At 47.5% G+C, this 22562-nt stretch overlaps 2 protein-coding genes across 2 annotated transcripts; one reads left to right on the forward strand and one right to left on the reverse strand.

Annotated features, from left to right (window-relative positions):
* The first annotated feature begins 38 nt into the window (after positions 1-38).
* Positions 39-16770, forward strand: LOC307231236 (ELKS/Rab6-interacting/CAST family member 1-like). The gene is made up of 20 exons (XM_080001852.1): positions 39-167; positions 1318-2140; positions 2229-2417; positions 5095-5386; positions 5515-5642; positions 5754-5828; positions 8222-8377; positions 8518-8685; positions 8968-9135; positions 9254-9391; positions 10348-10488; positions 10733-10873; positions 11217-11410; positions 12150-12285; positions 12463-12594; positions 13320-13480; positions 13679-13826; positions 14070-14165; positions 15670-15855; positions 16370-16770. Exons 2-20 carry the CDS (start codon positions 1595-1597, stop codon positions 16505-16507), a joined length of 3333 nt encoding a protein of 1110 aa, XP_079857978.1. The 5' UTR covers positions 39-167; positions 1318-1594; the 3' UTR covers positions 16508-16770.
* Positions 16771-19678: 2908 nt separating this feature from the next.
* On the reverse strand, positions 19679-22164 carry LOC307231712 (F-box/LRR-repeat protein 14-like). Its single transcript, XM_080002498.1, has one exon. It carries the CDS (start codon positions 21702-21704, stop codon positions 20508-20510), a length of 1197 nt encoding a protein of 398 aa, XP_079858624.1. The 5' UTR covers positions 21705-22164; the 3' UTR covers positions 19679-20507.
* Positions 22165-22562: the final 398 nt, after the last annotated feature.

A 22562-nucleotide genomic window follows, 5' to 3' on the forward strand; every position in this document is an offset into this window, starting at 1 on the left:
GTCGCTACCGCTCGTCAGAGCCGCCGCCGCTGGAAGATGGGAAGAGCAGACTGGGAAACGTCGAGGAATTGAGAGAGAAAATGTGCGTTTTTTGCAGCTGGTTCTCCCTCGTCACATGATCCGCCGTCGACGCCGACTTGACCTCCGTTGGACAGAGGGGGAGAAAGGTAGTTTTTTTTTTTTTAGAGAGGGGGGGTTTCTCTGCCTCCCGCTCCACGGGCTTATTGTGTTAGAGCGAGAGCAGAAATGAGATTTGTGTTGGCGTTTAGTGAGGACCGAGCCCCCCCCCCCCCCCCCCCCCGCGTACGGAGGCTGTCGTCGGGCTGGACGTGCGTTTCTCGTGCTGTCACTTCGATCGACCGTTACGGTGTCCGGTGCGGGGAGGGTGGGGGGCGGCGGTGAATGGAAGCTCCACGGTCCGCGATGGTCAGCCCTTGAATGGGGAGAAGGGAGGGGAATGGAGGCGGTAAAGCAGTGGCGCTGGTTAAGAAACGCTCCGATGTGTCGTCGCCGTCGCCCTCCCCGTCGGGTTTGCGTTTGAACACCGCGTCGATAAACAACACACACACACACACACACATCCTTTTCGCCATATTATTTTCCCCTGGGAGATGTCTCCACACTCCCATTTATTTGCTGGGAGGTTCATCGTTTCTTCCATTGATCACAGTGGACAATCCCGTGCGTGTGTGTGTGTGTGTGTGTGTGTGTGTTGTTTTTCCACTGGTCCCGTCGCTATACAGATCGTAGCAGCAGGGATCGGGACACGTCGTTATAATCCACCGCACACGAGCGTGTAGCGGCGGTGGTGTCCCGTGTTAGCCGTGGGGTTAGCACCGCCTGCTAGGCCACGCAGGCGCTCCGCCGGCAGCCTCGGATGCTCGGAGTGGAATATTTGCTGCAGAACCAACAACGCGATAATTCCGAAGCCGCCACCACTATTAACGCGCGTTAATCGTATTTATTTATTTATTGCATTGCTTTATTACCCTTAGTCGTCTATTTTTGATATGTGTGTGTATATGTATTTTCATGAATGAATTGTCAACCCTACCCAGCTGATTTAAGCTTGTTACTGTTTTCATGCAGAAACTCCTTTTGCACGAGCTGTAAACGATAATTGATGGTAGTCAATCCATTTTAATGGGCAATTGATGTTGCTGTGCTATTCTTTTGAGCTACATAATTCATATCCCATTTTAAACAGGCACGGTTGCTTGCCATACACAGTACACACACACCGACACCATGAATGGTAAACTATATTATTCACAGAACAATGTGATTTTTCTTTATTTATTTTGTTTTGTTTTACAGATTGGTTCCCTGGATGGCGACTCTAGTTTGAGGAGAAGCGTTCATCGGTTCCGCCTTTCAGTGACTGTGAAAACAAGCCGTCTTCAACTTATTATGAATGTTATTCTCACCAATGTTAATTGAAACACCGTCAAAAGCACAAACACTAGTGAACGGAGACAGCGCATAATTGCAGAAGCACCGACAGGGCCAGCCTCGCAGTCAGCGAGATTATATTCACGCCCTTAAGATCTAACATCTTCAAGCTTGTCACTTCCAGCCTCTTACTTAGCAGAAGATGTATGGCAGCGCCCGCTCTGTTGGCAGAGGGGATGCCAACCACAGCACTGGGAGGGATGGGGGTAGCAGCAGTAATCAGGGCTCCGGCCGCTCCCCTCGCCTTCCCCGCTCCCCTCGGATGGGGCACCGTCGCACCAACAGCACCGGAGGCAGTGGAGGGGGCCCAGGAGGACCAGGGGGCAAGACCCTCTCAATGGAGAACATCCAGTCCCTCAATGCGGCTTACGCCACCTCGGGGCCAATGTACCTGAGTGACAACGAAGTTGCCATGCCGACAGACCACCTCCCAAAAAGCGGTGGTGTGATGACGACTATGGGGAGGCAGAGGGTGACATATGGGTCTAGGAGCAACAACAGTGGCGGTGTGGCGGCCAGCACCCCCAATATCGCCACCTCTGTGCCCTCAAATGCCATGCTGCCTGGTGGCATGATGATGGGCGATGCCCTGGCTTTCGGGGACCATCACATGGCCTCCACTGTGCCCCACTCTCTGAGACAGGCACGGGACAACACAATACTGGACCTGCAGGCACAACTGAAGGAGGTATTTTATTCACATTCCGTTCCACTTTACAGATTTGCTTTGCCAAAGACTTGGTTTGTTTATCTACTTACCAATGCCGCTCTCTCAGGTTCTGCGTGAGAATGAGTTGTTGCTGCGGGAGGTGGAGGTGAAGGAGAGCAAGCTTAGCTCCTCCATGAATTCCATCAAAACCTTCTGGAGCCCTGAGCTGAAAAAGGAACGAGCGCTGCGTAAAGACGAGGTGTCTAAGATCACCGTGTGGAAGGAACAATATCGCGTTGTTCAAGATGAAACGCAGGTGAGCATCTTTCTGAATTTAATTTTTGTGATTACGGAGAATCAGAAATCTTTGTTCTGCGAGAAAATGTTCAAAGTATGCAATTCCTTGCCAAGGGTGGATTTATATTTGTGGTGAAAAAAGAAATCTCCCTTTTCTATTTTTTAATGCAGCTTTGCGTGGCCTGTCTCTTCATCACTCTCCATAGGTTACCAGCAGCTCCAGGAGCATCTAGATAATCCTCTTATATGCAGCTGTATACCACTGCTACATGGTTCAAAGAGGGTGGACGTTTAATAGCTGTATTAGGGTCCACGCTCATCTTAGAAAGCCATGACTGTGGTGAACATTGTGAAAACATATAGAGGCTGCAGATTTTAAAGCGGGCTATGTGTATGTTAATTTCTCCACTGCAGAGAATTGTCTTGGCTATTGATGATATGGTTAATGACAGGCTCCAGGGAATGGCACTTTCTATTTGAAAAGCAAGCTTTAGCTTGCGTGGGTATTTAAAGCTCAGCACATTATCTCTATAAGCAGCATGTGATGCTGTATATTGGAATGAAATTGTATTTAGATTGATTCCCATTTGCATTACAGACGGTATTTCTATAGCTGAAAGTCTACTTCCAAAAAAAGCCATTGACATGAGTGGTCGAAAAGAATAAAGAAACTGCCGTAGAAAGCCAAAATGTAGTGGTAGGTCATTGTGAGTGAAGGAAAGAAGGTGTCCGCTTACCCTACCCATAACCCTATCTTTCACGCCCTTTTCCTCCTCATACTCTCACCCCCATCCATCCCCCTCCTCTCCCATTTCTATTTTTCTTTGCCTTTTTCTTTCCTGATTTTTCTCTCCCTGGCCTTCAGATTGAGAGTGAGATGCTGGCTCTGTATTTAGGCTAATGCTTTGCTCGGTACCTCCTCACTGTGCGTTTGTATCTGTGAGGAAAATCATTTTTGTAATTGTTCTGCAGTGCTTTTTCATTGTGCACGCTGCCTAAGAGTCTAATCCGTTAATGATTGTGGTGGAGAGGACGCACAGATATGTATAATCTGGTGTTTACGCCTGCTGAGTTACAGAGTCACACTGTGGATTAATTCCCAGTAATGCCCAACTAGTGTAAGGCTAATAAGTGGGTGCTCTAATTTAAAGATGTTTGCTTTCATTCGTGAGCTATTTCCACCCACAGACACAAAGATACAGACTCACACAAAGGCATCTGGCTAATTACACCCTTTAAAAAAAAAAATGTCCACCCTCTCATCTAGCCTGCCTCCAAATAGGCAGATTTTTGCTTGTGCATTTACATACATGTTGCTTGGCATGTTGATGTGTATATTGTGGTCATTTTTAATGTGTTTCATTTTTTTTCCTGTGTGTTCTCATGTCTGCTGGCCACAGCTTTCTCAAAATCCCCACTATAAGACATTTATCCCCTTCATCCTCTGTGATAAGTGCCATTACCTCGTCTCCACATATGCCTTGCCATGAAATGGCTGTCATCTCTTGTTTCCTACTAAAGCAGGACAGATCTGGCTAATGACCATCAGTTGTTGCTTGCTAAATGCTCATGCCACTTGGCTTATATAACCGTTTCTCATGTAGTGTTGTATGTTTTGAGATGGTAATGATGCTTAATCAACTATTAGGATGATGCATGCAAGTAATGCTGACACTCAATTATAATGGCAAAAAAAAGGCAGCGATGCAAAGACCATATCCAGCCACATTAATATTTGACCCAGAGTAGTAGAGTATGTACTGTAGATCTGTTGTTGCCTTTATTTTTTGTCTGTACAGTATTTTTCATAGCATAGGCTCAACAGTGTGGATTGGTATAGTGCGCTATAAGTATAGTGCATTACCTATGTACGTATGCTCTTCTACTGTGTGTGTGTGTGTGTGTGTGTGTGTGTGTGTGTGTGTGTGTGTGTGTGTGTGTGTGTGTGTGTGTGTGTGTGTGTGTGTGTGTGTGTGTGTGTGTGTGTGTGTGTGTGTGTGTGTGTGTGGCGCAGTGAGTCAGCCTGAGTCACAGGGAGGAGGGGCTGAAAACAGGAGGGTTAGTGAGAGGAGAGGTGAGATAAACTGAGGGCGTGAGTGAACAAGGCAGGTGGGGGAGAGAGAGCGAGCGACGAGAGAGCGAGCGACGAGCGAGCAGCAGAAGAAGAAGACAGAGGAAGAGGAAAATGTAGCGATTCCATCTGAGGACCAGGACGGAGATGGGCAGAGGCAGACACAGACTTGTCTCTTTGTTCTGCTGGAAAGCCTCGCAGCTGGTTTTAAGCAGCGTGTGCAACACGGCATTGTAGTTGTGTCAGTGCTGCTCTGCCAAGTGCCCATGGCATCAAATGCCCCAAACAAAGCAACACTACACTGGGGCGATTGTGTTTCACCACTTGGGACATGAAATATAAGACTTTTCAAAAGCCTGTGACGGTTTCACCTCGCCAAATTTCCTGTCATGACGAGGGGCCGAGTTTGAGCTGTCGTAATATAATATTCCATCAAGGTCCATTAACATGAATGGTGGTTTGTCGTTATCCCCGTGTGGTTTTTAAATTTGTTGTGGTCGGTGAATGCATTTCCGTATCGCCGGCCACCCATAGAGATCGTTTCTGGAATAAAGTATGGCAGATGGACGAACTGAACTGATGAATATCATGTCCAGTTTATGCATTATTCCGTACCTCTCCCCAGCATCTCCAGATGACCGTGCAGGCGCTCCAGGATGAGCTGAGGATCCAGAGGGACCTGAACCAGCTCCTCCAGCAGGACCCCGCCAGCCACGGCCGCGACCTGGCCCTGACCTCCGAGCCCACGGAGGAGAACTTCCGCCGGCTGCAGGGCGAACACGAGCGGCAGGCCAAGGAGCTGTTCCTTCTCAGGAAGACCCTCGAGGAGATGGAGCTGAGGATCGACACCCAGAAGCAGACCCTGGGAGCCAGGGACGAGTCCATCAAGAAGCTCCTTGAAATGCTGCAAAGCAAAGGTGGGTATGAAGGACCTGAGGGCCCTTGGAGGGACTTAATGCACAAGGCCAATGGACAGCTATGGTTATAAGCTTCTGTCTGTCGCTCGGCTAACTAGCTAATAAATTACAACGTGGTGTGGTTTTAGGGCCGTCTGCCAAAGCGTCAGAGGAGGACCAGGAGCGGACCAGGAGACTGGCGGACGCAGAGATGCACAGGCACCATCTCGAGAGCCTGATGGATCAGAGAGAGAGAGAGATTGGCGCCCTGAGAGAGGTGACGTTCACAGAAACCCTGAGGGAAGTCAGGTGACCGCGACTAGACCCTCTCCGGTCTTATTCTGAAGCTGCGCTGACGCCGTATTTTGTTTCTTCTACGCCCAAACAGGAACTGCACCGCCGGTACGAGGGAACCCCAGAGTCCACCAAAACCAAGGCTCTGCAGACGGTCATTGACATGAAGGTGAGGATTGAGAAGGAGCAATGACGGTGTCAATTAAGTGTGCAAAATTACGGGAGTTCCCTTGATCCGATTTTATTTTATCCCAATTCAAGTTTTATTTTGAGGGCGAGATTTAGCCTTTGATGGCAAAATAGCATTTCTGACATATGAAATCAGAATCGGATTGAACTGAAATCTATAACTATTTCAACAATTTATGTTCTGGCATGGGTTGCTGTCGCCTTATGAAATAAACAAAAAGGCCATTCGAAATAAGCTTGCCCTCACAGGCAACCCACAGCTTACGACACAAAACATGATTGTTTGGTTTGAAAAGCTGAATCGACCAAATTTTAATGGCAGTTAATCAACAATCCATTCATTGTTAGCAACCCTAAAGTCAGGGCTCGACACCAATGGTTGCCCAGTTGCCCCTGGCAACCAGATTTGGGCCGCTATCAACCGTGTTGTGCTGACTGGTTGCCAGGTGTCAACCAATTTTTTATATGTAAAAAATAATAATAAAAAATAGATATGTGCCGTACATCTCTCCATCTGGTTAGAACCAAACCAAAGTTATCCTGACGCAATGATTTACCCCGTCAAAAATGGTGAAACAAGTGAGATTTTTATGTGTAGGTTTACAAAGTCTCGGTGAAAACAATGAGCCTCACAGAATGAGGGCTTGTGTCCGCTAAGCGCAAGCGACTTTTTCTCACTTGATACCGATCAGGACAGAGCGCATGCTGCCACGTGACATCTTATTTTCCATAGCGCTCCGAGCACTTCTAGTTAAAAAAAGAGTTTGGACTATTCAGAAAGACACTCCTAGTCGTCATAGTTTTTTTCTTTTTCTTTTTTTTCTTCTCCCCCTACCTAACCAATCGCAGATTAAATGCATCAGGTATGGCGTCAAATTAGTCTCAAAACTCGCAACGCACAGGGCAGTACCCGCGAGCAGAAAACCATCCGCCGCAAGCACATTTCTGCTCCTCGTGCACAAATGCCATCCCGCAAGCTCGGGGCTATGATGAGCGTGAGCTCGACCCTCCCTACGCGCTAGGGATTGCGCAACACTCTCTCGTTAGGATGACTTTTGAGATTTTGGGGGCGGGGATGGAATAGACAGTGGGTGATGTCTCCGCTCCTTTGATTGGTCACTTGGAATCCCGTACAACGTATCAGAAGAAGTAGTTGACCCTATGGGGATTTAAAGGGGATTATGTTTTCTACTCTCTGCATGAGCTGAAGTCAGCTTGTCACGTATTTCTCTATAAGGTCATCTGCTCGTTTCTCCAAACAAAACCAATAAAAATGTTTTTTTTTTTTGTTTTTTTTTATTGTAGATGTATGTATTTATGAAATTTCAGATTTTCAAATTAAACAAAATATCCCCGCGTGCGAGAGTCCCGGTGCGGTGTCCGTGTCTCCCACAAGCCTGGAGCACGACAACCTTAAAGCAGGAGGTACACTTAAAAAGACGTAAGAACCACGGGAGAACATGTCCCAGAACACTGTCAGCAGAATACTCGATAAGAACTCCGCGGTGAAAGAAGGACAAACTCGACAGCGAGAGGCGTTGGGAGTGGCTTTGCAAGATTGGAAAAAGAAAAGAAGAAAAAAAAAACCAAAAAAAAACACACTGACTTAGCTTCAGCCTCGTTCGCTGGTTTATATTTGGGGAAATACTGTATCTATAATACATGCTCCGAATGTTGCGGCTCTGGGGGGAAAAAAAACAAGCTTGTTGAACTGGGAAAGGGGGAGATTGAATGACCTGGAAAGTGAGATCGAAGTCTGTCCCCTGCCATCACGCAACGGCATTTGGACCAATCACGACAAGGCGAGCTCTCAGAACAAGAAAAAGACAAATTTCGCCTCAGGGGCTTGTGCTGTGAACACCGCAAGAACTCAGATCACCGCCTCTATTTTTATCTTGTTCTGTAGATGTTTTTTTTGGGCAAAAACGTACCCACCTCCCAACCTTAAGTCGAAACTAACTTTAAAGTGAGGCCTTGTCGCTCTAACACGAGAAGATTCAGCAACCGGATTGCTTATTTTTCGCCTCAAATTTGTTCAGAAAACAAATTTTCGTGTACTGATGAGGTGAAATCAGTCACCGTGAGTAAAGAAAATGGATCCCGGAGGAAAGCTCAAACCCCATTGGCTCAGAGCTAGGGGCCTGGCTGTTCATTCACAATTAAAGATACACACACACACACACTGAAACAGCCCGTTTTGGAACGGTCTGAGTGTAGAGGCATGTCACAATGGCTCGAACGCTGAATCTGAGTGGAATTTTCAGAAAAGGAAAAAAATATATATTTATGTATTTATTGATTGCATATGTCCACAGTAAATTTTATTAGATGTTATTTTTGTTTGATTTTTTTTTCCCCCCTCTTGCTTCCTAGGATGCCAAAATCAATTCAATGGAGCGTGGTCTGCGGGACATGGAGGAGGAGCTGCTGATGTTGAAGTCCAACGGGTTGCTGAGCTGTGAGGAGCGGCAGGAGGAGATGAAGCAGATGGAGGTCTACCGCAGCCACACCAAGTTCATGAAGAACAAGGTCCAGGGCCACATTCAAATGTAGAATATGACACCTCGACCCCCCCTCCCTCAATAAAAAAGAAACGTAACAAAACAAAAGACCCAGTTTTGGGAAAAAAATGTTTCCTCAATTTTCCTCCTGTGTTTGGTTTTCGTCAGATGGAGCAGGTGAAGCAGGACTTGTCCAGGAAGGACACCGAAATGCTCGGCCTGCAGACCAAGCTGGAGACGCTCACCAACCAGTTCTCTGACAGCAAGCAGCACATCGAGGTGCTCAAGGAGTCGCTCACAGCTAAGGAGCAGAGGGCCGCCATCTTGCAGACGGAGGTAGAGTGTCTGCACGTTGACTCAGTAGTTGGGGATTGAAGGTGGGGTTTTACATGTTGATACACCCATATACACTGCAATGAAATTGTCGGTACGATGTGTGTTAGGGCTTCCTTCCACGCCGGAGACAGATCCAGAATGGATGGCTTAGAAAATACAACCGCCATGTTTAGAAGACTGTCCCTATCTATTTTATTTGCATTTTCATCACTTTGCATTGAAATGTATGCACAGAAGCGTGTGGCTTTTCTCGATGGCCTCAATCCGCTTTCCTCCGGCCAGGTGGACGCCCTACGCCTCCGGCTGGAGGAGAAGGAGGCCACGCTGAATAAGAAGAGCAAGCAGATCCAGGAGGTGTCCGAGGAGAAGGGAACGCTGAACGGAGAGATCCACGACCTGAAGGACATGCTGGAGGTCAAGGAGCGCAAGGTCAACGTGCTGCAGAAGAAGGTGCGTCCAAAGTCCGGTCTCCTCGCCGCCCTTTTTCGGCTCGACGACAAGGCCGGCATCCACGAAGCGCGGCACGCCGTTTGGTGCTGTCTGACGGTGGACTGTGTTGTTGCTACAGATCGAGAACCTGCAGGAGCAGCTGAGGGACAAGGAGAAGCAGATGAGCAGCTTGAAGGAGCGAGTGAAGAGCCTGCAGGCCGACACCTCCAACACCGACACAGCTCTGACCACGCTGGAGGAGTCCCTCGCAGAAAAGGTGCGTGCGTGTGTGCCTGTGTGTGTACACAATTAGGCCAAGTCTGTAGTTGCCACGGCAAAGTGACATATGCAGGGTCGGCGCAAAATACTGCTGATGATTTGTTGTATTGTTCAGTTTGCATGCTGCATCAACACAGACACGTCTTCATTGCGCGGCGTCTGCAGAGAATACTCAAAATAAGCGGGAAAAATGTGCCCCATGTCAAAATCCGACTTTTAACATATTTGCAAAATTGAAGATGAAAACTTTCATTCATTGAAACCTTGAAGTCGACCATGATCAGCAAACATGGTATAGTGCTTCTAAAAAGCCGAGCATTCTTAAGATGGATATGCCTCACCTTGTGTGTGTTGCACCGTCGCGGCGTGGTAGCAGATGCCAAACGTTGTAATAATCCATGAATGGTGCCGTCATGCAGGATTTTCATCAGCACACTTTTTATAGTTATGAATGAAAAAAATGTTCTTCTAATGTGCATCGTGATTGGCTCAGAGACAGAACGCGGGAAATCCAGTGACGCGCGCTCGGCGTTCTCACTCGCCATTGGTTAAAACTGTACGAAAGAATATCCTTTGAGGATTTCTGGATAATATTTGTCATTGTTTTAGTTCTCATTGTTTTTTGATTTCCAATGAACATTTGCATAAGGCAAGCATATTTGTCCACTCCCATGTTGATAAGAGTATTAAACACTTGAAAAATATTCCTTTTAAAGTAAATTTTGAACAAATACAAAATGGTGTCGTGACATATCGGTAAGAACAGTCAGCCGTGTGTGTGTGTGTGTGTGTGTGTGTGTGTGTGTGTGTGTGTGTGTGTGTGTGTGTGTGTGTGTGTGTGTGTGTGTGTGTGTGTGTGTGTGTGTGTGTGTGTGTGTGTGTGTGCGCGCGCCCCTGGGAAACGTGTCATATTTCTATATAACAAGAGAGGTGTATTCCTCCGCCTTGTTGCAGGAGCGCATCATCGAGCGTCTGAAGGAGCAGAGAGACCGGGACGACCGCGAGAAGACTGAGGAGCTCGACTGCAACAAGAAGGAGCTGAAGGAGCTGAAGGAGCGGCTGAGCTCTTTGCAGGGAGACCTGTCAGACAGAGAGGTGAGAAGCACTCATCTGCTCTATTTATACCCTGGGTGGAAGAGACAAACGTCTGGGTACGTGTCTCCTACGTGAGACATGATGACACCATTTTTATTATTTTTACGTGTGTGTGTGTGTGTGTGTGTGTGTGTGTGTGTGTGTGTGTGTGTGTGTGTGTGTGTGTGTGTGTGTGTGTGTGTGTGTGTGTGTGTGTGTGTGTGTGTGTGTGTGTGTGTGTGTGTGTGTGTGCCTTGTTTTCCAGACTTCTCTGTTGGACCTGAAGGAGCACGCCTCCTCGCTGGCTTCCTCCGGGCTGAAGAAAGACTCCAAACTCAAGAGTCTGGAGATTATGCTGGAGCAGAAGAAGGAGGAATGCCTCAAACTTGAGAACCAGCTCAAGAGGGTGGGTCGACGTAGTATGGCAGAAAAAATGATTCTCCCAAAATGAAAATTTCACTTGAACAGTGAAGTTAATGATATACTGCTGTATTGCAGCCTTCAAAACAAACCATTTTACTCTATTACTATATTATAACCAAAATTACAGTTTCATATCATAATATCAATATTATCTCCATATGTTGCCCAACTGTGACAGCGCGTTAGTATTTGGTTTTGTTTGTGGTGTTGGGGGGGGGGGAATCTTTAAATCAATTTTCCTTGTAAAAGGTGTTATTTTGGCGACGCTGCACTGATGTCGTCCTCCTGCTTCTTCTAACTTTCCCGTCGCTCGCCTGTCCCGCCAGGCCCAGAATGCCACCCTGGAGGCCCAGGCCAACACGGAGCTGGCGGAGCGCATCGCCGCCCTGGAGCGGGAGGTCGCCCGGCACAGGGAGGACTCTGGCAAGGCACAGGCGGAGGTGGACCGGCTGCTGGAGATCCTCCGCGAGATGGAGAACGAGAAGAACGACAAGGACAAGAAGATCAACGAGCTGGAGAGGTGCGTGGGTGCCCTCGGGCGTTTACGGACGCCCGTGGCGTCCGCGAGGCTGTATGTGATGGGGTGTGCGTTTGTGCTTGGAGCCGAAGCGTCTAACCCCTGTGTTGCCCTTTCAACGGTGGCTCCTCCTCCTCTGCTTCTTCTTCTTCTTCTTCTTCTTCTTCTTCTCTCTTTTGTTACCCTCCCCCCGCCCATCTTCTTGATGTCTGAATCTGTGTTTCTCTCTCCCTCTCTCTCTCTCTCTCTGTCCCGCCATTTTATCCTTGCACTGGAAATGTTATCGTCTGCCCAGTCTGGCCTCCAGGTTAGTAACTCCTTTCTTGGATCCTCACTTTCCTTTTCACTTTCTTTTTCTCCCTGTTGTTGTTTTTTTTTTTTTTTTTTTTTTGTCCAAATTCGTTCTCTCTCTCCACTTTACTCCTTACCGCTCCGCTGTTTATTTGAATATAAGCCTCTGTCTCGTCCCACACACACACACACACACACCTGACTCTTTCACTGCTTGTTGCTGTCCTTTGTTTTTGATTTTGAAGTGACTTTCAGACGCCCTGGCTGGAATGTGTCAACACAATACAAATCTGATTTGGATACTTTATTTATTTATTTATTTTTATCATCTAAAAGAAACCGCAGCAAGTAAAATCCAAATGTTTTTTTTTTCTTTTTAACCCGCCGTGTCCTGCTGTGATACTGTATTGATTCCCCCTCCCCCCCCATATATTGAACGGTGTCCATGCAGGCAGATGAAGGACCAGTCCAAGAAAGTGGCGTCGCTGAAGCACAAGGAGCAGGTGGAAAAGAGCCGCAACGCCAGACTGATGGAGGAGGCGAGGAAGAGGGAGGATAACATGTCGGAGAGCTCCCAGCAGGTCAAGGTGAGGTGTCCGGGCCGGTGGGGACCCGCTTACACTCCCTCCCTGGAGCGCACCCCTCCCCTCCCTCCTCTGGCTCATCCAGCCCCTCTTGTCTCCGTGCCTCCTCCACCCTTACCCTTACGTTGCGCCTCTCTCTCTGTCTTTCCGTCTCTCCTCCACCCTCCCCGCACGCCGCAGGACATGCTGCGGCAGAATACGGAGCGCATCGAGGAGCTGGAGGAGGCTCTGAGGGAGAGCGTTCAGATCACCGCCGAGAGGGAGATGGTGCTCGCACAGGAGGAGGCGCACAGGTCGCTGCAGGAGAAGCAGGTACGCGTGCGCGCACAGACACACAGGCACGTAGTCAGACGCCGATCAAATACACCTTCACAAATCTTGAAGTCTTGTTCCCTCTCCCGGCTGCCATTTTGCGGTCATCTTCACCTTTCGACTTTTTCTCGGCCTCCCTTTCTCCTATTATTTTTATTTCTCTACCTTTTCTTATCATTATCTCCTGTCTTCTCTCTGCCAAACATTGCCTCTCAGAAGCACTCATTCAAACCAATGCATGAGTCCAACTTCGCCCACTTTAAGTGGTCTAAGGTATGAGCCAAGTGTATGACCCCCCCCTTCTCCATTGCTGAGCACCCGTTCCTCCATGTTTCTGTGTTTACCTGCTGCTTAAGAGATGTTTGCTGAGCTATTGACGTCAATGGACAAATGAGTAAACAATCTTTTCAGCCAGCTGAAATTGTCGGACACGCTAAAAAAACAAAGCACTCCACTGCATTTTCACATCTAAGCAGCACGTAAATAAAAGAGTGCTGCAGTTAGTCTATTTTGCTCTGACGGGTGTCAAAGCAGACCCCTGTCTTTTATTATTATTTTTTCCCCCCCAATGGCGTATGATAATACTCCTGCCCCTGCCTCTTTAGCGCAGCTCATGTTGGCAACACATCAAAATATGTCTGTTCTGATGAAACGAGGCCATCTATTTATACTCTGTTCATGTTTGCTTATCGTGTGTGTTTGTGGGCATGTGTGTGTGTTTCCAGATGGAGGAGCTGCTGGGGGCGATGGAGAAGGTGAAACAGGAGTTGGAGTCGATGAGGGCCAAGCTGGCCTCCACCCAGCAGTCTCTGTGTGAGAAGGAGGCGCACCTCACCACCCTGCGAGTCGAGCGCAGGAAACACCTGGAGGAGGTGCTGGAGATGAAGTAAGACACACACACACACATGCACGCGTGCACGCACGCTCTAGATTATTGATGTGCTACCTGCATGTTACAAAATGTCAGCCAGTTCTGGCCCCTTCCCTGTTGACGAGGCGCTTGTTTACTATTAATAATAGATTATAATCAAGGTGTTTACCTGCGTGTGTTAAATGCCGCCTCCCGTCGTTCCCGCCCCGGCAGGCAGGAGGCGCTGTTGGCCGCCATCAGCGAGAAGGACGCCAACATCGCCCTGCTGGAGCTGTCGTCCTCCAAGAAGAAGAAGACCCAGGACGAGGTGGCTGTGCTGAAGAGGGAGAAGGACCGGCTGGTGCAGCAGCTCAAACAGCAGGTAGGATGCTGCTGAAGCTACATCTTAACTCGGCGTCCTGCTTTCATGCTCGGCGTTCAACTCTCACACATGTTTCACCAGCAGAGCAGGGCGGTTTCCGTAGTTTAGGAAAAGCATAAACTCTGAAAAGCCATCACGACCTAATCGGAATATCCCATTGTCCCAATTCCGATACCTTCCCCTCTCCGTTTTTTCCCCGTTTACCATAAACACTGTCTCTCCTTTTTTTCCCCCCACACTCAGACTCAAAACCGAATGAAGTTGATGGCGGATAATTATGAGGACGACCATCTGAAGACGGCCCCTGACCAGACCAATCACAAACCCTCTCCAGATCAGGTGACTTACCGGGCCACAAGTTAAACCTTGTCCATCGAAACCATTGACTGTGACCAGCTGATCAGTGTCAGTTCTAAAAGTCACTTTTACCAGAAGCCTGTGTGATCGCTGAGTGTGGAACCAAGATAAATTTTGAATAGATTTATTTCTGCACTCCACTGACTTCCATTTTTTTTGTCTTAAAAACATATTTCTGACTAAAATATGAGGCAGGTTGAAACATCCCATGCAGGTATATCAGAGAACCGCAGTGTAATGGAGGATATTAATTATCTATGAAGGGAGTACTCCTCGCTCGCTGTAACAACTTTGTTTACAGTGTCCAAAACACTTGGAACGCAATTACAATTCCTTCATTAATAATTAGTAGCCTACATCTCTTTTTTTATTATTGTTTTTACGTTAGACACGTAGTATACGTTTCCACTCGCTTAATATTTTAGATCAAGTATGTTTTGTAGTTTCTGCGAAAGCAATGGAATTCAACGGCGATGGGATTATAATTGGTGAAATAAACTGAAAGTTTAAACAACATTTAGCAAAATAATTGCTCTGCGTTGTCGAGGTGTGTGTGTGTGTGTGTGTGTGTGTGTGTGTGTGTGTGTGTGTGTGTGTGTGTGTGTGTGTGTGTGTGTGTGTGTGTGTGTGTGTGTGTGTGTGTGTGTGTGTGTGTGTGTGTGTGTGTGTGTGTGTGTGTCGTCTGCTGACTAACAAGGTGTTTATTCCTACTGCTGCAAATGGCTTCTCCTTTGCCTAAAAGGACGATGAGGAGGGTATCTGGGCGTAGCCACCCCAGTGCCTCCCCCACCCTCCTCCTCTCTCTCTCTCAGCTATTTCGTTCAGAAGGGTGAGCACCGACAAAAAAGAGCCTGACTCGTCAAAACCTTCCCCTCCATCGTGGGTTGTGGCATGTTCGCTCCCCTTCTCATCCGCCGTCCGCTCCCATTTGTTTTCTGTTCCGACTTTTTGTTATATTTTCCTTTTATTGATATTGGGTGGTGGGGGCGTCTGGTTCATCTGGCGCTCGCTCGTTTACTTCGGCCTTTCCTCCAAGAACAAATCTCACCTCTCATCTTGTGCGTCAACACTGTGAAGACCCGTCGCCTTCTGGTGACTTAAAGGAAGGGATTACGTGCAGATTAAGTGGGATGATTGATATCAAGGTCCCCTGCTGGAGCATTTAGGATCCGCTAACCACTGCTCTGATCCAGATGAATTATTATTGTTATTAATGTTGTTATTGTTGTTGTTATTATTTATTATTATTAGTCGCTGGACAAGCTGTTGGAATTAGGAGTTCAACCTCAATAATATTCCAAATTAGACTGATGAGATGGGTGATGTGTTCTGAGGCCGTGCATGCAGATGAGGGTTTATTTCTCTTTTGTGTTTTCCCTTCAGCTTCAACTCTTCTTTCCTCCCTCTAGACCTGTCGTCCTATGATCTGACCGTCCCCCCCCCCCCCTTTCCCTCCCCCGTGTCTTCCCTCCTTTGCCCTCCGCAGATGATCCCCCCTCTCTTAGCCCTGTCTCAGAACCGCAGTAAGCTCAAGCTCTACATCGCCCACCTGACGGACCTCTGCCACGACCGCGATCCCAGCATCCTCAGTCAGCTCACGCCCCCCCCTCACTATCACCATGGCGACCCCGCCGCCTGGGAGGAGGAGCTGAAGAAGATGAGCCTCCAACAGGTACCGGCGGAGCGATGCTTCTGCCTTTTTTCCCCTCAAGCCCCCCTTCTCACACAGGCTCACACCTACGGAGCGCTCGGCACCAGTCAGCGGGATTTAGTCCAATTCCGGTGGAAATTGGTCTGAAATGAGGCCAAATAATTCTCAAAATAAGGTTTGACGTTGCATAGTTTGATTTGCATAGTATTTATTGAAGTTGCTTGGAGCACATAGTATTCACGATGAAGAATATGGGTGTTTAATACATGGAGGAAGGACTTTTTCCTGATAGATGCATGGATGCATTCTTATATTCTCACACTTACCTTTGAGATTGTCTTATTCATTCATTTACTTGTTTGTTTGTTTTTATTAATGAGATTATGTCCTAAACCATCCAATGCATGGTCGCGCTGGACGCGTCAATAACAATGTTGTTGATATCAATACCATAATGTCACAATGTCGCCTACGAACCCAGACCCTCAGAGGCTGACGAAAGCCTCCTCACCCCCCCCCCCCCCCCCCCCCACAGTTGGAGCGGGAGCTGGAGGAGTGTGAGCGGGAGAGCGGCGAGCTGCAGGAGTACGCCAACTCGGTGCTCCAGCAGATCGCGGACTACTGCCCCGACATCCTGGAGCAGGTGGTCAACGCGCTGGAGGAGTCCTGCTGACCTCTGACCCCGGACGACGACAGCGGCCCGGCGGCCCCCCTCGACCTTTCTGCGGACCAAACCGAGCAGGAAAAACCTCCACGGTGGTCCCCGGGTTAGAAAGGGGAGAGGGGGTCATCATCCTGCACCCTGGAGCTTCTCCTCTTTCCTCCTCCTCCTACAACTCTGAGGCTGGTCTGGGCGCCATCGTGCGCATCAAGCACATCTACCCAGATTGTCACTCGCAGTTCGGTTTAGCACAAGTACTTGATGCACGGAGGGCGACGGCGTTTGAGCCCGACCGTCTCTGAGGTCGATCCCCGGGTGTGGGAGAAGCGGAGGGTTGGAAGTGTTGGGGAAGCGGGGAAGCCTTCCGGATCTGTGAAAGGGGGGGGGAAACGGTGTGTTTGGTGGGTGAATCCTGGAGGCATGATGATGATGAATTATGATTTTTTTATTTTTGTATTATAATCGTATTTTTTTAGGCCAGCGGGCTGAGACCAGCGGCTTGGCCCCGTGTTCTACCAGCGAGTTTAGACTGGGTTAAACAAAATACAAATTCAGCTTTTGTTGGATGGTTATTAGAACACTCAAGAAATCACTGCTTTAAAACCAAAAAAAGAGTGTATATGTATATTCCCTGTTAAAGCACAGAGTTGGGGATCCACCCTAGTTTTCTTTTTTTTTTTTTAATAGCTAGGATTTTCGGCGGATTTTTACTGTGTTTCGTGGTCGGGTTTACACTCTGTCCAGGAGTTCCAACAACAATGGATACTGGCCTGAGCTACGTTCTTTAAACAAGTCTGAGAGACGGAGAGAGGCGAGAAACTTTTATTATTTTGTGAATTTATTTTTTATTTTTTTGGATGGTTTTGCACACGACGTCCACTTGTTTATGAGGTATGCAATGGTGTTTTGTTTTTGGAACGTTCTAGTGGCCTTGGAGCATGCACAGAGATCTGTATGGACCTACTGCAGGGGCGTGACTTCCTCTGTACTATTGGTGCTAAGGCATGATGTGAGGATTGGTTTCAATCTAACCCACTGACAATTAAATCTCATTCAAAGTTTCTAGTGATGTTACTTAAAAGCCCAAGTAAACATTATTTTATATTTTATTGAATCACTGAAAAATGCAAGTGATGTCCCTTTCTTGTATTTTTCCTAGCACTTGCAAATCCAAGTGGTAGTTATTTTTTGGTATTTGCTGAGAATTATTTACCTAATTTCTCTAACGGGATTGTTACTGTTTAATCTAATCTTCAGGGCTGTTTTTCATTGTGCTACGGCATTACATTTACAGGAAATATAAGTCAAGTTTTTCGGCAGATTTTAAATTTTTAGATCAGTTTGTAAATAAACTTGATAATTAACGACTAATGTGATCAAATAAAGATAATTTAGTGGAAGATGTTGTGCATTCTTAAAAAAACCAACTGAAGAGTTAGAAGCAGTGCAGTTGTCTCTTGTGTTTGTATAATTTTGTCGTCAAGACAAAATGTGTGTGGGTGTGTGTGGGTGTGTCAGTACTGCCATAAATTGCGGAAAGTCACGATCTATAGATATACATATAAATATATATAAAATGTTTACCATATGGATATGCATTGAATGTTTGCACAAAATCTTAAGGGGCAAGTTGCTCTGAATAAAATGGCTGTTAAAAGTTAGTGTCCTCAGCAAAATGTATGGAGGAAAACGTGTCAAAAAACAAAGCTTGTGTCAAAATACGTGAACTACAAATGTTTTCAAGCCGTGACTGTGTGACGAGAGAGTACTTTTCTTGCATTAACCTTTAATCTGGTTTCATGTGTTCTCAGTGATGTAATTGTATTTTGTTCCCATCCCAGTGTTTGTTTTTCTTTTTGTTTTGTTTTTTTCCCTTCCCTGGTATGTCAAAGAATGTTGGATTATATTGGTGGAAGCCGGTTGTCTGGGTTTATAAAAAAAAAAACCAAAAAAAAAAAAACCCTCCCGTGGTCTATTTAGTAGTGGAGAGGTTCACCACATTCCATTTGAACGCTGGTTTTAAACATCTGGGCCCTTTTGACGGATCACTTCCAAATCTATTTCTGAACGTGTATGTAGGCTATCTGAGTTGACCCAAAACGCCAATCTGTGTCGCGAGTAACACAAGATTTCCAGATGCTTATTTTGAGGAGGTGGAAATAAAACAAACACCTCTGGAATGGTCCCGATTTGTAAAACACGTGTGTGGCTCTCGACGTCATCAGGAAAGAAGCGGCGTGAAGGGGGTTCCATCTAGTCCATTGTGACGTTTATTTGGTTTATTTTCTTCTGCATTTGTAAAAGAAATGTACTGCCTTCTGTCTGTTACTGAGAATCGAACTGTAAAAAGAAAGCAAAACAGACACGTTTGATTAATTGCATTTTGTATGTATGTAAATAAATATCAGTCTTGAGTTTTGCGTTGTCAATTCTATTGAGCCGCGTGTTTAAGGATCAGGAACATGTTCTGTTACTGTAATGTAGTAAACATCACTCAGCTAGTTTCCTATATGTGTCTGTTTATATCATTTATACACAAAGTTGGTCAAATAGTGAACAGGTGTTCCCTGCTAAAAGGCCGAGTATTAAGGTGGATTGATATTAGCAGTACATGTCAGATTTGAAAGATTTCTGATCGGCACTTTAATGGGGAAAATGTCATTCCAATCAATTGAAATAAAAGCGATCCAATCCATTTCCTTCAAAAATTATTTTTGGATCAGCCTCGAGCATTTAACTAGTGTCGGTTACTGTGTATTGTTTCACCACCGAATCCCTTTAACTGAACTAGATTCAATACACTCCTCTAGCAATTATCATCTACAGCTTTTCTACAAGGTTAAGATATTTATTTATATGAAGATATGCAAGCTGCAAATACCGAGCAAATCTAATTAGATTCCCAACAAAGATGGCCATTGTACAGAGTAAACTTGCAGCTTTCTAAAGATTTTGATTTATTTTTAAACCGCATACAGTCCAACTAACCCCCTGGATACAAAGGTGTTACGAATTGCTCAGTGCAAACCTCTAAGGTTTCATTTCATATTTAAAACCGCAAATAAAACAACTCATTTAGTGACATCTACCTTTTTTTATTATTATTTATAAATATAACTGCAGTATGAATATAAAAGAATGTTAAATTACTGTTATTTAACAAATGCTTTTACACTACATCCATGGAAGCTCCTTAGGAGAAAAAAGGACTGGAACACTAAGATATTGCATAAAGAAGACTAGGCAGCTGTTCCTGGTGGAGTCTTGTCACATCGACAAAAGCCTGTAGTAGTAGAGTAGCATTGTGGAATATCAGATATACGTCAAGTTTATTTCTATAGCCCCTTGAATATGTGGCATTCCGCAGGAATACAAAACTGAGCTGAAAAGAATTTAAAGTAAAATAAAGAAACAGAAACAATCAACTCACTTCAATTTGAAGTACAATTTTCTGGACAACAGTCATTCATTACAAAAAAAAAATATGTTTTACATAAGCAAAAATACATCAGCCAACAAAAACATTTTCTATAAAAACTTAAATCCAAGATACTTTTGCTTTGCTCTACCTTTGCCTTTTTTGCAAAGAATCGAGAGTGTAGGTATTTTTTACAATCGGACTTAGTATCAAAACATGCCACCGATGACTCAGAAAAATATGCAATGTCATTTTTTTTGTTTGTTTTTAGATTTAAACTTTAATAGGCACTCCTGTTTATTTCGTGAGTGAGGTAGCTGGCTTTTAAGAACTTTTCCAAGGCCCAGGTGAAACATAGATACGACGGCAAACAGAGAGCGTTGGAATGGAGATGAATCAAAACAAGGAATGGAACGTTTGCGGTGGAGGCGCTCGGACCTGCGCCGCAGATTTGAGAAGAGGTCCGGAACCTCAACGAGTCACAGCAGAGTCAGTAAAGGAAACAACGGGTAATGGTCATAGTGGGAGCAATATGAATGGAAATGACAGAGGAAAACAACATATTCGTGAGGAGGAGCTTGGCGCCCAGCTCCGTCACTCGGTCATCTGCCACAGTCCCAGGTTCAGCACTTTAAGGCACGGGAGCTGCGTGATCCTCTCCAGACCCCTCTTGGTGATCTTGGTACAACCGTACAAATCAATCCCCGTCAGCTGCGTCAGGTGGTCGGCGATGAGCTCCAGACCCTTGTCCGTGATCCGCACGCACTGCCCGATGTTGAGCGTCTTCAGCTCGTGCATCTGCCGCACCATTCGGTTGATGCCGTCGTCGCTGATGTGGCAGGAGCAGAGGGAGAGGGATTTGAGCTGATACAGTCCCTGGGCGATGTAGGCCAGGCTCTGGTCCCCGATCTTGTCACAGAAGGACACGTCCAGCCCGGAGAGCTGCAGAGTCCCCATCGCTAAATGCATCACCCCTGTGTCGCTGATGTTGTCGCAGGACCTCAGGTTCAGGCTGCACAGGTGGGTCATGTGCGACAGGTGGATCATGCCCGCGTCCGAAATGCCCCCGCAGAAGCTCAGGTTGAGCACCCGGAGCTTGTTCAGGCCCTTGGAGACGTGTTTGAGGGACAGGTCGGTCAGCTTCTGGCAGTCCTGCAGCGTGAGCTTCTCCAGAGACAAGCAGCCCTCCGCCGCGCTACGCGTCATTCCCGACAGGTGGCCGATGCCCACATCCGACACGTGCCGGCAGCTGCGCAGGTTCAGGCTCTTGAGCCGGTGGAGACCCCAGGCGATGAGCAGCAGGCCGGTGTTGGTGATGTTGCTGCACCCGCCCAGCTCCAGAACCTCCAGGTTCTTCAGATACTGGGCGATCCGGCCCAGGCTGGAGTCGGTGATCTGCTTGCACAGGCTGAGGTTGAGGACCCGCAGGGAGGGGATGTCCTGCACGAAGGCATGGCCCAGCCCGTTGTCCGTCAGGTTGAAGCAGCCGCACAGGTTCAGGCTCTCGATCTGCGGCATCCCCTGGACCACATAGCTCAGGCTCCGTCTCAGGCTGAGGATCTGGACCTTCTTGACGCCCCTGGTCTGCAGGCTGGGGAACAGGGACGGGTTGGCCCTGCGGAGGTGCAGCTTGGCCTCCACTCCCCTCCACACGGACTTGTGGTACGAGGCGTCCCTCCAGGCCGAACACACCTGGGCCGCCCTGCCTTTGTCCCTAACGTCCAGATAGCTGAAGATGATGGCCAGTATCTCGGGGAAGAGACAGGAGATGTGCGCCTCCATCTCAAACATGGCTGCAGGCGCAGAGGCTTCAGCCCGAACCGTGGTTTTCTAGAGGCGGCGTGGACGGGGTCAGCTTCCCCCAATGTTACAGGTAAAGCTGCTAACGCTAGCACACACGCTAACTAGCCTGCAACCCCAGCCAGTGAGCGAGGGCCGACCCACCTCATCGCACTGCGGATTACCACAAAAAACTCGGTCGAAACAGAAACGCGTAACACTATTGTGGCGGCGAAAACGTCAATCGGCGGCGAAAGTCGGGAAATCTGAACGGTGCCCAAGTGCGAGCTGGCGGGCTAGCAAGGCTGATGCTAGCAGGCTAACGCTAACGCTAGCCGACAGCTAACTTCACTCAAAATCTTTTAACGCCTCGGAATCTCACCCCCAGCCGGAGCCGAGCGACTAATACCGCCGGGCGAGGAGCCCCACTGCGATCACTTCCACTTCCACCCAAAGAGTCGCTCCCTCCATCCCCGAGGTCTCCCCTCGCTTCCCCCGGTGTTACGTGCGGCTGGTTACAAAGGTAACTATTGTGTACCCGTGGATCCCTGCTCCATTCACAGCGGCGCCGCTGGTGGAGTCGCGCCGCGTTCGAGTCGCGTGGTAAACGCCGCGCCGGAGCGGAGCGTGTCGCCGCCTCGTCGCGCCGCTCGACGGGAACTTCGGGTGACCGCGATATCGGTCGGCTATTATTGGAACCTTTCGGCGATTTGAACGATATTGCAACACTTTATATTCGACGGGTGAGGCGGCTACTCTCGCGATTGTCCCAAGTGAGTGCGCAGCTGATCTTTGTTTATGTTGCAGCCTACGTGAGATATGAATTGGTGACTTGCGCATTTGTTTTGTGTCGAACTCCTCAGGGTGTTT

This window comes from Zeus faber (genome assembly GCF_960531495.2).
Source record: "Zeus faber genome assembly, chromosome: 6".
In the NCBI taxonomy this organism is placed as follows: domain Eukaryota; kingdom Metazoa; phylum Chordata; class Actinopteri; order Zeiformes; family Zeidae; genus Zeus; species Zeus faber.